The 16,939-nt window shown below is 50.1% G+C and overlaps 1 protein-coding gene across 1 annotated transcript in view; it reads left to right on the forward strand.

The window, feature by feature from the left end:
• The window catches only part of LOC141264783 (cyclic nucleotide-binding domain-containing protein 2-like), a 39,862-nt gene that overhangs the window by 13,208 nt on the left and 9,715 nt on the right, over nt 1-16,939 (forward strand). Inside the window, exons 2-10 of the mRNA XM_073677090.1 lie at nt 5,082-5,213; nt 7,092-7,169; nt 7,258-7,421; nt 8,430-8,586; nt 8,806-8,957; nt 11,229-11,367; nt 14,172-14,283; nt 14,700-14,778; nt 14,940-15,081. Coding sequence (XP_073533191.1) covers nt 5,082-5,213; nt 7,092-7,169; nt 7,258-7,421; nt 8,430-8,586; nt 8,806-8,957; nt 11,229-11,367; nt 14,172-14,283; nt 14,700-14,778; nt 14,940-15,081 — 1,155 coding nt within the window. The remainder of the gene's footprint in view (nt 1-5,081; nt 5,214-7,091; nt 7,170-7,257; nt 7,422-8,429; nt 8,587-8,805; nt 8,958-11,228; nt 11,368-14,171; nt 14,284-14,699; nt 14,779-14,939; nt 15,082-16,939) is intronic.

Genomic DNA, 16,939 nt, shown 5'->3' on the forward strand with positions numbered 1-16,939 from the left:
TCACCTGTATGCTCATAGTAGAGGTCAGATATCTCCCAGGGGGGACAGACTCCCATCAGACCTCTACTATGGCCATACAGGTAGGTATAGAGTTACATTTCTATAACCTGTATGTCCATAGTAGAGGTCAGATATCTCCCAGGGGGGACAGACTCCCATCAGACCTCTACTATGGCCATACAGGTAGGTATAGAGTTACATTTCTATCACCTGTATGCCCATAGTAGAGGTCAGATATCTCCCAGGGGGGACAGATTCCCATCAGACCTCTACTATGGCCATACAGGTAGGTATAGAGTTACATTTCTATCTCCTGTATGGTCCATAGTAGAGGTCAGATATCACTGTGCATTCATTTCTCACCTTTTCCAGACCACTGCTTGCTGTCAGTGATTTGAAACCTCTTTATATCCAGTACCCATAACCACCTATTTCTGTCAGCAGAGTTTTTGCTACAATGTACCCAGCATGGGCTCTGTGGAGCTGATTACATCCTGTTCTGGAGTATGGGCGATTCAGGATACAATTGTAACAGACGCTCAGCTGTTGGAGCTGTTTTCTGTGCACTATAAGCAGAGCGCTGCCCCCTTATTACCCCTGCGTGGGGCGCTGGTCGTTATCTCGGGGGTCTGTTCGCAGTGCTGCCCCCCGGCCATATATACGACACAATGCAGCAATGTGTGTGTGACAGCGATGTGTACGCAGCTATGGAGGGCGGAGAGGTGTGGGTGCGGCCCATGGCTGGAGGACCCCTTTACCAATTTTTACAATTCTGACCACTGTCACTTTATGAGGTAATTACTCTGGAACGCTTCAACGGATCCCCCTGGTTCTGAGAATATTTTTTCATGACATATTGTACTTTATGATTGTGGTAAAATTTCTTCGATATCACTTGTGTTTATTTGTGAAAAAAATCAAAAACTTGATGAAAATTTAGAAAATTTGGGAATTTTCAAACTTTGAATTTTCATGCCCTTAAATCAGAGCGATATGTCACACAAAATAGTTAATAAATAACATTTCCCACATGTCTACTTTACATCAGAACAATTTTGGAACTAAATTTTTTTTTTATTAGGGAGCTATAAGGGTTAAAAGTTGACCAGCGATTTCTCATTTTCCCAACAAAATTTACAAACTATTTTTTTTAGGGACCACATCACATTTGAAGTCACTTTGAGGGGTATTTATGACAGAAAATACCCAAAAGTGTCACCATTCTAAAAACTGCACCCCTCAAGGTGCTCAAAACCACATTCAAGAACTTTATTAACCCTTCAGGTGCTTCACAGGAATTTTTGGAATGTGGAAGAAAAAAATTAACATTTAACTTTTTTTCACAAAAATGTTACTTTAGACCCAATTTTTTTTATTTTCGCAGGGGTAACAGGAAAAAATGGACCCCAAAATTTGTTGTGCAATTTCCCCTGGGTACGCAGATACCCCATATGTGGGGAAAAAACACTGGGCGCACGGCAGGGCTCAGAAGGGAAGGAGCGGCATTAAACTTTTAGAATGTAAAATTTGCTTGAATAATCAGTAGACGCCATGTTGCATTTGGGGAGCCCCTGATGCGCCTAAACAGTGGAAACCCCCCACAAGTGACACCATTTTGGAAACTAGACCCCTCAGGGAACTTATCTAGATGTGTGGTGAGCACCCTGAACCCCCAAGTGCTTCACAGAAGTTTATAACATGGAGCCGTAAAAATAAAATTTTCACATTTTTCCCACAAAAATGTTTTTCATTCCCTAATTTTGCATTTTCATAAAGGTAACAGGAAAAATTGCACCAAACCATTTGTTGTGTTATTTTTCCTGAGTAAACTGATACCCCACAGCACGGGGTCCCGATCCAAGGTAAGAGGGGCGCTCTTACCGCTGCCTGTTCCTGAAATGCTGCGATCGATTTCGATCGCAGCATTTCGAAGGTTAGTGTGCCGGGAGCGCTCCTGGCACATAGTACCGGGCGTCAGCTGACACCCCGCGGTGATCGCCCTGCCCAGCTTCTGTGCGGACGTGATCAGTGTGTGTAATAGTACGTACCTGGTCCAGTAGGCCCAGGGCACAGGGACGTACCATTACTGACAATGTCAGTAAGGGGTTAATCTCACACCTAGAAAATGAGACAAATGCTCTACCCCAGCCAGGGCTGCACATTGGGGGACGGAGGGCGCACAGAGGGGCTGCACATGGGGTTGTGTGGGGACGGAGGGCGCACAGAGGGGCTGCACATGGGGGTGTGTGGGGACGGAGGGCGCACAGAGGGGCTGCACATGGGGGTGTGTGGGGACGGAGGGCGCACAGAGGGGCTGCACATGGGGGTGTGTGGGGACGGAGGGCGCACAGAGGGGCTGCACATGGGGGGACGGAGGGCGCACAGAGGGGCTGCATATGGGGGGGGGGACGGAGGGCGCCCAGAGGGGCTGCACATGGGGGGTGTGTGGGGACGGAGGGCGCACAGAGGGGCTGCACATGGGGGTGTGTGGGGACGGAGGGCGCACAGAGGGGCTGCACATGGGGGGGGTGGGGACGGAGGGCGCACAGAGGGGCTGCAGGAATCTGTGCACACACTGTCTGCTCTTCTGGATCGTTGCTTCAGGTTAATCAGTTGTTAGTTGTCAAAGAAACGCTGGAAATGCACAGGATCCGTCAATATCTCAGTGTAGTCAAGAGGATAAATCCCTAACCAAACAATAGTGACCGGTGTATCCAAGAACCCTGTGCAGATGAGTTGCTGTATCTAATCCTATCCTGTGTGATACTGTCTGCTGAGCAGTGTATCTAATCCTCTCCTGTGTGATACTGTCTGCTGAGCTGTGTATCTAATCCTCTCCTGTGTGATACTGTCTGCTGAGCCGTGTATCTAATCCTATCCTGTGTGATACTGTCTGCTGAGCAGTGTATCTAATCCTCTCCTGTGTGATACTGTATGCTGAGCTGTGCATCTAATCCTCTCCTGTGTGATACTGTCTGCTGAGCCGTGTATCTAATCCTATCCTGTGTGATACTGTCTGCTGAGCTGTGTATCTAATCCTCTCCTGTGTGATACTGTCTGCTGAGCCGTGTATCTAATCCTATCCTGTGTGATACTGTCTGCTGAGCAGTGTATCTAATCCTCTCCTGTGTGATACTGTCTGCTGAGCCGTGTATCTAATCCTATCCTGTGTGATACTGTCTGCTGAGCGGTGTATCTAATCCTATCCTGTGTGATACTGTCTGCTGAGCAGTGCATCTAATCCTATCCTGTGTGATACTGTCTGCTGAGCTGTGTATCCTATCCTATCCTGTGTGATACTGTCTGCTGAGCTGTGCATCTAATCCTCTCCTGTGTGATACTGTCTGCTGAGCCGTGTATCTAATCCTATCCTGTGTGATACTGTCTGCTGAGCTGTGTATCTAATCCTATCCTGTGTGATACTGTCTGCTGAGCAGTGTATCTAATCCTCTCCTGTGTGATACTGTCTGCTGAGCCGTGTATCTAATCCTATCCTGTGTGATACTGTCTGCTGAGCTGTGCATCTAATCCTCTCCTGTGTGATACTGTCTGCTGAGCCGTGTATCTAATCCTATCCTGTGTGATACTGTCTGCTGAGCTGTGTATCTAATCCTATCCTGTGTGATACTGTCTGCTGAGCTGTGCATCTAATCCTCTCCTGTGTGATACTGTCTGCTGAGCCGTGTATCTAATCCTATCCTGTGTGATACTGTCTGCTGAGCAGTGTATCTAATCCTCTCCTGTGTGATACTGTCTGCTGAGCTGTGTATCTAATCCTATCCTGTGTGATACTGTCTGCTGAGCTGTGTATCTAATCCTATCCTGTGTGATACTGTCTGCTGAGCTGTGTATCTAATCCTATCCTGTGTGATATTGTCTGCTGAGCTCTGTATCTAATCCTCTCCTGTGTGATACTGTCTACTGAGCCGTGTATCTAATGCTATCCTGTGTGATACTGTCTGCTGAGCCGTGTATCTAATCCTATCCTGTGTGATACTGTCTGCTGAGCCGTGTATCTAATCCTATCCTGTGTGATACTGTCTGCTGAGCAGTGTATCTAATCCTCTCCTGTGTGATACTGTCTGCTGAGCAGTGTATCTAATCCTCTCCTGTGTGATACTGTCTGCTGAGCTGTGTATCTAATCCTATCCTGTGTGATACTGTCTGCTGAGCTGTGTATCTAATCCTATCCTGTGTGATACTGTCTACTGAGCCGTGTATCTAATCCTGTCCTGTGTGATACTGTCTGCTGAGCTGTGTATCTAATCCTATCCTGTGTGATATTGTCTGCTGAGCTCTGTATCTAATCCTCTCCTGTGTGATACTGTCTACTGAGCCGTGTATCTAATCCTGTCCTGTGTGATACTGTCTGCTGAGCCGTGTATCTAATCCTATCCTGTGTGATACAGTCTGCTGAGCCGTGTATCTAATCCTATCCTGTGTGATACTGTCTGCTGAGCCGTGTATCTAATCCTATCCTGTGTGATACTGTCTGCTGAGCCGTGTATCTAATCCTATCCTGTGCGATACTGACTGCTGAGCCGTGTATCTAATCCTCTCCTATGTGATACTGTCTGCTGAGCTGTGTATCTAATCCTATCCTGTGTGATACTGTCTGCTGAGCCGTGCATCTAATCCTATCCTGTGTAATACTGTCTGCTGAGCAGTGTATCTAATCCTCTCCTGTGTGATACTGTCTGCTGAGCCGTGTATCTAATCCTATCCTGTGTGATACTGTCTGCTGAGCTGTGTATCTAATCCTATCCTGTGTGATACCGTCTGCTGAGCCGTGTATCTAATCCTATCCTGTGTGATACTGTCTGCTGAGCCGTCCATCTAATCCTATCCTGTGTGATACTGTCTGCTGAGCTGTGTATCTAATCCTATCCTGTGTGATACTGTCTGCTGAGCTGTGTATCTAATCCCATGATGTGTAATACTGTCTGCTGAGTTGTGTATCTAATCCCATGTGTGATACTGTCTGCTGAGCAGTGTATTTAATCCCATGATGTGTGATGCTGTCTCATAGGACCGCATAGTACTACTCCTCCCATTATGTAACATGATGGATTTCTCAGCAGACTCTTCAGCGGTTGGTGCGGAGGGTTTCGCTCTTACAATCGGCCATCAGATGCTTCATCCAGGCGGCAGAGGAGGCGAGAGGAGCGTCGTTCTGGGGGGATGTGGAGGTGGAGCGCTGTTATGAGAGTCAGGTCAGTGCAGACGACCGGAGAAGTCCCTGATGCTCCTCTGAGATATATATATCTGGCTCTCACAGAAGCCTCCTACTCTGCACTCATTAGCTGTATTAATTGCACTTGTTTGAACTCGTTACCTGTATAAAAGACATCTGTCCACACAATCAATCACACTCCAACCTCTCCACCATGGCCAAGACCAAAGAGCTGTCTAAGGACACCAGGGACAAAATTGCAGACCTGCACAAGGGCTGATGTTTTTAGTCTCTGAGGGGGCCAATATCCATGGCCCCTTCTCAGGGAATTAATATAATCCCTTAGCTGTCTGTTTAGCCTTCGCTGGTTAGTAATAATAGGGGGACCCTACGTAATTTTTTTCGGGGGTACCCCTTTTACTAACCAGTAAAGGATAAGTAAACAGCTGTGAGCTGTTATTAATAGCCTGGGAACCTTTATGGCTATTGGCCCCTTTCCCAGAATATTAACATTTGCCCCCAGTTGTCGGCTTTCCCTCAGCTGGTTAGGAAAACGAAAGGGGACTGCAAGCAGTTTTATTAATTAATTAATTTAATACATGATATACACACACAGCAGGTGCTGACTCCAACTCCCATTAGCATCGCCTGGTCTCGCTGATGGCAGAGAGACCAGGTGACAATGATGAGTTTAATTCAGTGCCTGGGAACAGCGATGACTGTACTGCTTTTTCCCAGTGACACACTAATGGATGTCATCCATATCATCTGCATTTGGTCTGTGGTGCGAGAGAAAAAAAAGGACATGTCTGCGGGTTTTTCACATGGACACCCAGACCATTTAAAAAACCTGACTCGTGTGTACCGCCGTTGAATACAATGGATGTGCGTATGTCCATATTTGCGGTCCTTAAAAAATGGACAGCATACAGACATAAAAAACGGACTTGTGAAGGGGGCCTTAGAGAGTGCACGGTGAGACTACTTTGGACTGTGGCAGACAAAGGAGAAGTTCAGTCTGATTAAAGCACCGGAGTGACAGGATGGTAAGTGCAGTACAGTGCGGCTCTACAAAGAAAGTGAGGGAATTGGAGCTTTGTTCTGTGATTAACTTCCTTACAAAGGAAGCCATAAGAAGTCCCTGAATGGATGAAGCTGTATGTGGTGATGATGCACCTTCCTATTACCAAGTAAAGTTTTTGGCCAAGCAGTTTAAATGGGGTAAGGATTCAATTGAAGATGACCCCCGTTCAGGGCGATGCATCAAAGCATCTTCAGAGGAAATGTGCCGAAAAGTGGAGGCCATGACTTTGGAAGATCGTCGGGTCAAAGTCAGTGTTATCTGTCATCGCTCATGAATTAGGCATGGCGGTCGGCACGGTTTCCAGTATCATTCATGGTGTTTGGATGACGTCACAGGTCAGTTCCCGGTTGGTGCCACCAATGTTGACACTTGAGCAAAAACAGGTATCCAGCAATTAGCCTAGAGACCTTAGACCTGCTGAGAAAATCCTGGAGACTTGTCCAATTATTAGGGGTGATAATACATGGGTCCACCACCATGATCCTGAGACCCAACGATTGTCCATGAAATGAAGGCACAAGGGGTCCCCAACTCCAAAGAAATCTGGTGTCCAGCAGAGTCAGCTGGAAAGATCATGGCAACAGCTTTTTTGGCTCCCAGTGATCACCTTCTACTTCACAACCTGAAGACATTGCTGATGATGATACAGTCAACAAGGCAGGAACAGGGTTATTGCAGCAGCCGGAAGTCTCCTTCTGTTCTGAGGGCTTCCGGTCACTGGAGGCGAAGTGGAAGAAGCGTGGTGAAGTGAAGGATAAATGATTGCCCAGCCCTCGTCTACATGTACAGTATATATGTGTATCTCTGCCGAGACGTCTGCACATTCTTTCCTAGGAGAAGGAGGGTAAGAAGCAGAAGTCGGAGGATCTGGCGTTGGTGTTTGACGTCACTTTCTTCAGGACTCAGTATGAGGTGAGCAGCGTGTGATTCTGGGCACTGGCACTGGGGGGCAGGGTGGAGCTTGGGGGGGCTTTTCACGTAGAGTCTCTGCTTGTTGCAGTTCACTTTTCCTGAGAAGGCGATTGAGGTGACGCTGCAGAGGCCGGAGCATCGCTCGGAGCGCGACATCCGCTTCATCCGCAGTATGATGATGGGGATCCTGAGCTTCCGCAGATACAGCACACAGATGCAGCACATGCTGGCCAGGGTGGTCTATTACAGGCGGTGAGTGCGGGGGTCTCACAGTCTCCGATTAGGTCGCCCCTCTATGGCCGCTGTTACCGAGAATGTTATACAAGTCATAGATGCCACTTTCTCATAGACTTTGTGTATCAATTCCCCCCCAATTGCAGGATCTCTGCTTGCTGCCGGTGCGCTGACACCTTTCTCTTTCTGCCCAGTCATCCATAATATCCTTGCACTTCTCACAGCTGAGGGTTTGTTGATTATAGGAAGTTTCGCCCCCAGCAATTTGCCCCCATCTGTTCGCCCCCAGGTACATTTCGCCCCCAGGAAGATTCGCCCCCAGGTAGATTCGCCCCGCACATTTCGACCCCGCACGTTTCGCCCCCGGACCTTTCGAACTGGGGGCGATATATGCGGGGGTGAGATGTGCGGGAGCAAAACATCCTGGGGGCCAAATGTACCCGGGGGCGAACTGCTGGGGGCGAAACATCCAATTCCCGGGTTTGTTACTATTGTGTATATAGTCTAGACAATCCTCTGAGAGGTAATACTGTGCTGATAGTTTGTTACAATGTATCGGTCCAGGGTGTTTGTCTCACAGAGGACTGGATACAATTGTAACAACCCCTCAGCTGTACAAGGTTTCATTATCCCCCAATTCTTGTGGGAAGAAATGGGAATAAAGTCCTTCCATCTTGTACAATCAGGTTGTATGTGAATCCCCAGAGGATTGTCCCTGGCAAAGGTTCAGAGCCAGAACCTGGAAAGAAATCATTAGTGCTTCAACTGTCCTGAGTGATAAGGGGCGCAGAGGTGATGGGGGTCTTCCCTACTGAGCCCCCTCTATAACAGTCAACATGGCCACCTATTGGTCATGGTGTCTTGGGGTCTCTCTTCTGCAGCAAAATGATCAAGCACCCATTAGTCTCTCCACAGGGGCCTCCGTATTCAGAGACCCCCAGGTCCATGGTTCACAGACACTCTGCTGTGGGGGGGGGGGGGGGATATAGTTTGCCGTCATTCTCTTGACCTCTGGGGTCTGCACAGGTTCGGCCGTGGCCGGGTCATCGTGAGGAAGGGGCATCGAGGCGACAGCTTCTACTTCGTCTTCTCAGGCGTCATTGCAGTCACACAAGATGAGGACGGCAGCAGCGCCCTCCTGGACCCCGAACCCATCCTGCTGCACAAGGGGGCCAGTTTTGGGGTGGGTATAAAAGTGCCCTAGCCTAAAGGTCAGGGACTTACTGATGCCCATGGAAGTCAGTGAGTGATGATATAACACATGGCTGCACTGGATCCCCTAGAATAAGAGCGAATAATAAAGGGGACCCAAGTGTGGGACCCCCTCTGCCATTTATACACCCTGTGTGGACATGGTCAGGAGCTGCTCTCTTTTGGGCACTGACTTTACCCCTTTGTGCAGGAAGTGGCTTTACTGAAAGGTCTGAGGAGAAACGCTACGCTGATCTGCATGGAGGACACGGAGCTGCTGGTGGTGGACCGGGCCGAGTTCTTCCAGAATAAACTGGACCAGGAGCTCCAGAAAGAAATGCAGTATCGGTTCAAGTTCTTCAGGTAATAAAAGGTTGTGCAGCCCCCGCCTGTAGAGAGCACTCTGCACGCCTGTAGAGTACAGCCCCCCGCCTGTAGAGAGCACTCTGCACGCCTGTAGAGTACAGCCCCCCGCCTGTAGAGTACAGCCCCCCGCCTGTAGAGTACAGCCCCCCGCCTGTAGAGTACAGCCCCCCGCCTGTAGAGAGCACTCTGCACGCCTGTAGAGTACAGCCCCCCGCCTGTAGAGTACAGCCCCCCGCCTGTAGAGAGCACTCGGCACGCCTGTAGAGTACAGCCCCCCGCCAGTAGAGAGCACTCTGCACGCCTGTAGAGTACAGCCCCCCGCCTGTAGAGAGCACTCGGCACGCCTGTAGAGTACAGCCCCCCGCCTGTAGAGAGCACTCGGCACGCCTGTAGAGTGCAGCCCTCCGCCTGTAGCGAGCACTCTGCACGCCTGTAGAGAGTACAGCCCCCCGCCTGTAGAGAGTACAGCCCCCCGCCTGTAGAGAGTACAGCCCCCTGCCTGTAGAGAGGACTCGGCACGCCTGTAGAGTACAGCCCCCCCCACCTGTAGAGAGCACTCGGCACGCCTGTAGAGTACAGCCCCCCGCCTGTAGAGAACACTCGGCACACCTGTAGAGAGCACTCTGCACGCCTGTAGAGTACAGCCCCCCGCCTGTAGAGAGCACTCTGCACGCCTGTAGAGTACAGCCCCCCGCCTGTAGAGAGCACTCTGCACGCCTGTAGAGTACAGCCCCCCGCCTGTAGAGAGCACTCTGCACGTCTGTAGAGTATCGCCCCCCCCGCCTGTAGAGAGCACTCTGCACGCCTGTAGAGTATCGCCCCCCGCCTGTAGAGAGCACTCTGCACGCCTGTAGAGTACAGCCCCCCGCCTGTAGAGAGCACTCGGCACGCCTGTAGAGTACAGCCCCCCGCCTGTAGAGAGCACTCGGCACGCCTGTAGAGTACAGCCCTCCGCCTGTAGCGAGCACTCTGCACGCCTGTAGAGAGTACAGCCCCCCGCCTGTAGAGAGTACAGCCCCCCGCCTGTAGAGAGTACAGCCCCCTGCCTGTAGAGAGGACTCGGCACGCCTGTAGAGTACAGCCCCCCCCACCTGTAGAGAGCACTCGGCACGCCTGTAGAGTACAGCCCCCCGCCTGTAGAGAACACTCGGCACACCTGTAGAGAGCACTCTGCACGCCTGTAGAGTACAGCCCCCCGCCTGTAGAGAGCACTCTGCACGCCTGTAGAGTACAGCCCCCCGCCTGTAGAGAGCACTCTGCACGCCTGTAGAGTACAGCCCCCCGCCTGTAGAGAGCACTCTGCACGTCTGTAGAGTATCGCCCCCCCCGCCTGTAGAGAGCACTCTGCACGCCTGTAGAGTATCGCCCCCCCCCGCCTGTAGAGAGCACTCTGCACGCCTGTAGAGTATCGCCCCCCGCCTGTAGAGAGCACTCTGCACGCCTGTAGAGTACAGCCCCCCGCCTGTAGAGAGCACTCTGCACGCCTGTAGAGTACAGCCCCCCGCCTGTAGAGAGCACTCTGCACGCCTGTAGAGTATCGCCCCCCCGCCTGTAGAGAGCACTCTGCACGCCTGTAGAGTATCGCCCCCCCCGCCTGTAGAGAGCACTCTGCATGCCTGTAGAGTACAGCCCCCCGCCTGTAGAGAGCACTCTGCACGCCTGTAGAGTACAGCCCCCCGCCTGTAGAGAGCACTCTGCACGCCTGTAGAGTACAGCCCCCCGCCTGTAGAGAGCACTCTGCACGCCTGTAGAGTATCGCCCCCCCGCCTGTAGAGAGCACTCTGCACGCCTGTAGAGTACAGCCCCCCGCCTGTAGAGAGCACTCTGCACGCCTATAGAGAGCAGCCCCCCACCTGTAGAGAGCACTCTGCACGCCTATAGAGAGCAGCCCCCCACCTGTAGAGAGCACTCTGCACGCCTATAGAGAGCAGCCCCCCCGCCTGTAGAGAGCACTCTGCACGCCTATAGAGAGCAGCCCCCCACCTGTAGAGAGCACTCTGCACGCCTATAGAGAGCAGCCCCCCCGCCTGTAGAGAGCACTCTGCACGCCTATAGAGAGCAGTCCCCCCGCCTGTAGAGAGCACTCTGCACGCCTATAGAGAGCAGCCCCCCACCTCCATGAGAAGTAACTATGGAGCCCGAATAAATCTGTATTTTTTTTTTTACAAAAATGTTGCAGAAGTTTTCTTTTCCGTCATCAGTAAGAAGCATCTGTGCACAGGTGGTAGATCACAGGTGGTAGATCACAGCTCATGAAATATCTTCTAGATCCATGGATCTTTTCTCCTCCTGGTCTGATGCCGCCCTCGAGACGCTGGCCGAACACTGCAAGACGGAGGAATGTCGCCACAGCCAAGTCATGGTGCCCGACACCCACGAGAGCAAAAACATCATCTTCGTAACAAAGGTAATTTTATGGTTTGGACCAGAGAGTCTCAGAATCTGCAGCAGATCCCGACCCCCGGCGATCTCCTGGATAGGATGAGGACGGGTTTAGACACCACCGCAGCGGTGAAACGCCGAGTTCATGGCTACTCTGAGATTTCTCCAGGACACGAGAGCAGCAGGGAAATCTCTGCACACATTGCTGGATCACTGTGTAGCTCAGTAAATCAGTAGATTCCTGTATCATGGTGGATCACTAGGGATCGAGCTCGGCGTCCTTTTGCATTTTGATCACTGTAGTAATTTTCTGCAACTTTCACACACAGCGACAAAAATATGTGCCTTCTTTTTAACATATTTATTAATGACCTTGTAGGGGGCATACAGAGTAGTATTTCAATATTTGCAGATGACACTAAACTCTGCAGGGTAATCAGTACAGAGGAGGACAATGTTATATTACAGGAGGATCTATGTAAACTAGAAGCTTGGGCTGATAAATGGCAAATGAGCTTTAATGGGGATAAATGTAAGGTAATGCACTTGGGCAGAGGAAATAGAATGTATAATTATATGCTTAATTGTAAAACACTGGGCAAAACTGTCACTGAAAAAGACCTGGGTGTATTGGTGGATGACAAGCTCACGTTTAGTGGCCAGTGTCAGGCAGCTGCTGCAAAGGCAAATAAGATAATGGGATGCATTAAAAGAGGCATAGATGCTCATGAGGAGAAGATAATTTTACCTCTATACAAGTCACTAGTGCGACCACACGTAGAATACTGTGTACAGTTCTGGTCTCCGGTGTATAAGAAAGACATAGCTGAACTAGAGCGGGTGCAGAGAAGAGCGACTAAGGTTATTAGAGGACTGGGGGGTCTGCAATACCAAGACAGGTTATTAGAGGACTGGGGGGTCTGCAATACCAAGACAGGTTAATAGAGGACTGGGGGGTCTGCAATACCAAGACAGGTTATTAGAGGACTGGGGGGTCTGCAATACCAAGACAGGTTATTAGAGGACTGGGGGGTCTGCAATACCAAGACAGGTTATTAGAGGACTGGGGGGTCTGCAATACCAAGACAGGTTATTAGAGGACTGGGGGGGGTCTGCAATACCAAGACAGGTTATTAGAGGACTGGGGGGTCTGCAATACCAAGACAGGTTATTAGAGGACTGGGGGGTCTGCAATACCAAGACAGGTTATTAGAGGACTGGGGAGTCTGCAATACCAAGACAGGTTATTAGAGGACTGGGGGGTCTGCAATACCAAGACAGGTTATTAGAGGACTGGGGGGTCTGCAATACCAAGACAGGTTATTAGAGGACTGGGGGGTCTGCAATACCAAGAAAGGTTATTAGAGGACTGGGGGGTCTGCAATACCAAGAAAGGTTATTAGAGGACTGGGGGGTCTGCAATACCAAGAAAGGTTATTAGAGGACTGGGGGGTCTGCAATACCAAGAAAGGTTATTACACTTGGGGTTATTTACTGTGGAGAAACGAAGGCTTCGGGGTGATCTTATTACTATGTACCAGTATATGAGGGGACAGTACAGAGACCTGTCTACTGATCTTTTTACTCTGAGGCCAGAGACGGGGACAAGGAGGCATCTTCTACGTCTGGAGGAAAGAAGGTTTAATCATAATCACAGACGCGGATTCTTTACTGTAAGAGCAGTGAGACTATGGAGCTCTCTGCCGCATGATGTGTAATGAGGGATTCACTACTAACATTTAAGAAGGGCCTGGATGTATAATATTACAGGTTATATATACTAGATTCCTTGATAGGGCGTTGATCCAGGGAACTAGTCTGATTGTCGTATGGAGTCGGGAAGGAATTTTTTCTCCCCAATGTGGAGCTTAGTGTTTGCCACATGGTTTTTTTTTGCCTTCCTCTGGATCAACATGTTAGGCTGTGGGGTGAACTAGATGGACTTATTCCTTCAACCTTAAAAATTATGTTACTATATTAATGGATCAATCTACTAAATCACTACAGTACTATAATACAAACTGACTGGATCACCAGATTACTATAATACTAGATGATCAGATCATCAGATTTCTATTACTAGATGATCAGATTCCTATATTCTTACATGATAGGATCACTGTCTTACTATTTAAATTAAATGAGCAAATCAACAAATTACGATACTAGTAGATAACTGGATCAATAGATTACTATATTACTAGATATCAGACCACCGGATTACTATATTACTAAATGACTGGATCTCAGGTTTCTTAATTACCAGATAACTGGATCACCACATTACTGTACTACTAAAAGATTGAATCACAAGATTACTATACAACCAGACAACTATATTACTACATTACTAGATGACTCAATCACTATACTACCAGATGACTGGATTACCAGATTACTATACTACTAGATGATTAGATTACCATATCACCCAATCACAAGATTACTATTTAACCAGATAGCTATATTACTGCCTGACTGTATCACCAGATTACTAAATGACCTGATCACCAGATTACTGAATCACCAGATGACTGGATCAGCTGATTGCTATATTACTATCTGACTGTATCACCAGAGTACTGTATTACCAGATGGCCCGATCACCATATTACTATATTTCCAGATCACCATATTATCAGATGACTGGATCACCAGTTTACTATATTATGTGATGACCGGATCACCAGATTACTATTATTACTATATGACTGGATCACCAGATTATGAAGTTCCCAGATGATCGGACCACCCGATTACTCTATTACCTCATCAGCAGATTAATATTTACATCTCAGTGACCGGATCACTCGTCTGTGCTCCATGCAGGGCCGCTGTGAAGTCCTACGTCTGGTGGATCTCAGCCAGTGTCCGTCGTTCCACAAGTGGATCAAACTGCACCAACCGCTGCTGGGGAAATCCAGTCCTCTCAGCCACACAGGTGAGCGGGAATCTGCAGATGGAGGAAGCTCGGGGTGCGGCAGCGACTGAAGAATCTGCCCCCGTTGTGTCTCCTCCAGGACAAAGGGGTTTTTGTTTTTTTTACCAGAAAACGCCCCCGAGATCCAGAAAACGCCCCCCGTGTTTCTTATGCAACAGATGGCAAACGTCACTGGTGCTGAACCAAGCGCTGTGGACCGGTCCATAGGCAGCCTCTCACTTTACAGCATGCTGTGATAACATTCCATTTACTGCAGGCTGTAGAGTGACAACCTCGATCCTGGGGAGAACCTTACAGCAGATTTAGTAGTGAGCAGAGGAGCAGTCAGTGACCTCCCCAATGATGTAACCAGGTACACGTGCGTCACTTATTATCTTCCCTGAGTGTAACACTCATATCCGTTACCTCTTCATCAGGGCGGACCCCCAGCGATCAGCAAGCTCATGGAAACCCTTGCACAGAAGACAATGACCCCTCCAATACTATCAATGGCAGGTGAGGCCGGAGAGTGAGGGCGGCAGGTGAGGCCATCGGGTGACGGGCCTCTGTATTCATAACCTGCCATCTGGAGACAAGATGGACGGAAATAGCGGAAAATACAAACTTCCTGCACTGCATGAGATCCATGATGGCGCCGTCCCTGTGCTTGTCTGCAGGATCTACTCCCTGGAGGATCTGGCCTCTCCATACGACCTGATGATCCCTTCTCCTAAATATCCCAGGAATCCGGAGCTCCCTGGTAACCTGATGGCCGCCGTCTACCTGAGGATCGACTGCCTGCAGCCCGGCCAGTACTTTGTGAGACGATACAATGATAGCAGTTACTATAGGTGATCGGTATAATGGTCCGGTGTATAGGGGGTGAGGCTGCACCGGCAGCAGGTCCAGAGCGGCCCCAGATAATGTCATGGACGCTGTAACGGGTCTGGGAGGTGGAACCTCAGAGCAACTATACAAAGGGGCAGTCCTTGTAAGGAAGCGGGTGGCTCCCAGGGAAGGCGGGCAGGTAGTCACGGCAAGTGACAGGGACAGTCTCTGGGTAGAAGGGCAGGAGGTCACGGCAAGTGACAGGGACAGTCTCTTGACAGGCGGATGGTCACGGCAAGTGACAGCAGGGTAAGAGTCTCTGGACAGGCAGGTGGTCACGGCAAGTGACAGCAGGGAAAGAGTCTCTAGATAGGCTAGCAGGCAGGTAGCAGGTGAGCGCTCCCAGGTGAGCGGGCAAGAGTCTCTGGACAGGCAGGGGGTCACGGCAAGTGACGGCTGAGCCTCCAGGTAGGCTAGCAGGCAGGTAGCAGGTGAGCGCTCCCAGGTGAGCGGGCGGGCAGATCCATAGACAGACTGACAGGTGTTGGAAGGCAGACCGTCGGACCGCAGGAATGCAAGCAGATAGACAGGAATCAGGTAGGTATCAAGCAGAGATCTGGCAGGTAACTGGTAACGGGACCTGAGGGCTGAAGCAGAGTTGAAAAGGCTTTGCAACAACATTGCTCGGGCACCTCCATTTTGGAGGAGGTGCCTTATATATGGTGAGGTCCTCCGGCCATTGGCCGGGGACTCCTTAGGACGGCGCGCGCGGCCCCTTTAAGAGAGGGGGAGCGCGCGCCCTAAGCACAGTGGCCGGGAAGCAGCGCGCGCTGCCAGCAGAGCGGGAGGAAGCCGCCGGGCACGGAGCGGAGAGGTGAGGGGAACAGCGTCCCTGCCTAGCAGGAGGCAGGGACGCCGACGCTACAGTACCCCCCCCTTTAGGCCCCCCCTTTTTTAGGCCAGACAGAAATTTAGCAAGGATGAGAGGGGCATGGATGTTCTCCCGGGGCTCCCACGTTCTCTCCTCAGGACCAAACCCCTTCCAATCCACTAGAAAAAAGGTCTTCCCTCTTACCCTTTTGGTGGCCAGAATGTTCTCTACCTCAAACTCGTTTTCAGCGGAAACCGGAGCAGGAGGCGTACCTGTAGACTTGGAAAAAGAGTTAAGTACCACGGGTTTGAGTAGAGATACATGGAAGGAGTTAGGGATCCGCAAATTGGCCGGGAGTTTCAATTTATAGGCCACCGGGTTGATTTGTTTGATAACTTCCAGTGGGCCGATGAACCAAGGCCCTAACTTGTAGGAAGGAATCTTGAGCCGGACATATTTGGACGAGAGCCAGACCTTATCTCCAGGACGGAATTGTGGTGGATCCAGACGTCTTTTGTCAGCGTGTTTTTTCATCCGCTCGGATGACCGAAGAAGTGCGGACCGGGTACTCTCCCAAATGGAGGAGAATTCGTTAACGAGAGATTCCGCAGCCAGATTGTCCACCGAGGCGGAGACGGGAAACGGGATCCGAGGATGCTGACCGTAGACTATAAAAAACGGGATTTGGAGGAAGATTCGCTCTCGTGATTATTGTATGAAAATTCGGCCCATGGCAGGAGATCCACCCAGTCTGAATGGTGGGCATTAACAAAGTGCCGGAGGTAACTGGTTAAAATTTGGTTGATCCGTTCTACTTGGCCATTGGACTGTGGGTGATAGGCAGAAGAAAAGTCCAAGGTGACCCCCTGCAGTTTACACATGGCTCGCCAAAAGAGAGAGGTGAACTGAACCCCTCGGTCGGATACGATGTGGAGAGGAAGACCATGAAGACGGAAGACATGATGGATAAAGTCTTTA

Source organism: Phyllobates terribilis, unplaced genomic scaffold, assembly GCF_046119375.1.
Source record: "Phyllobates terribilis strain yellow unplaced genomic scaffold, ASM4611937v1 Scaffold_4__5_contigs__length_816908805, whole genome shotgun sequence".
In the NCBI taxonomy this organism is placed as follows: domain Eukaryota; kingdom Metazoa; phylum Chordata; class Amphibia; order Anura; family Dendrobatidae; genus Phyllobates; species Phyllobates terribilis.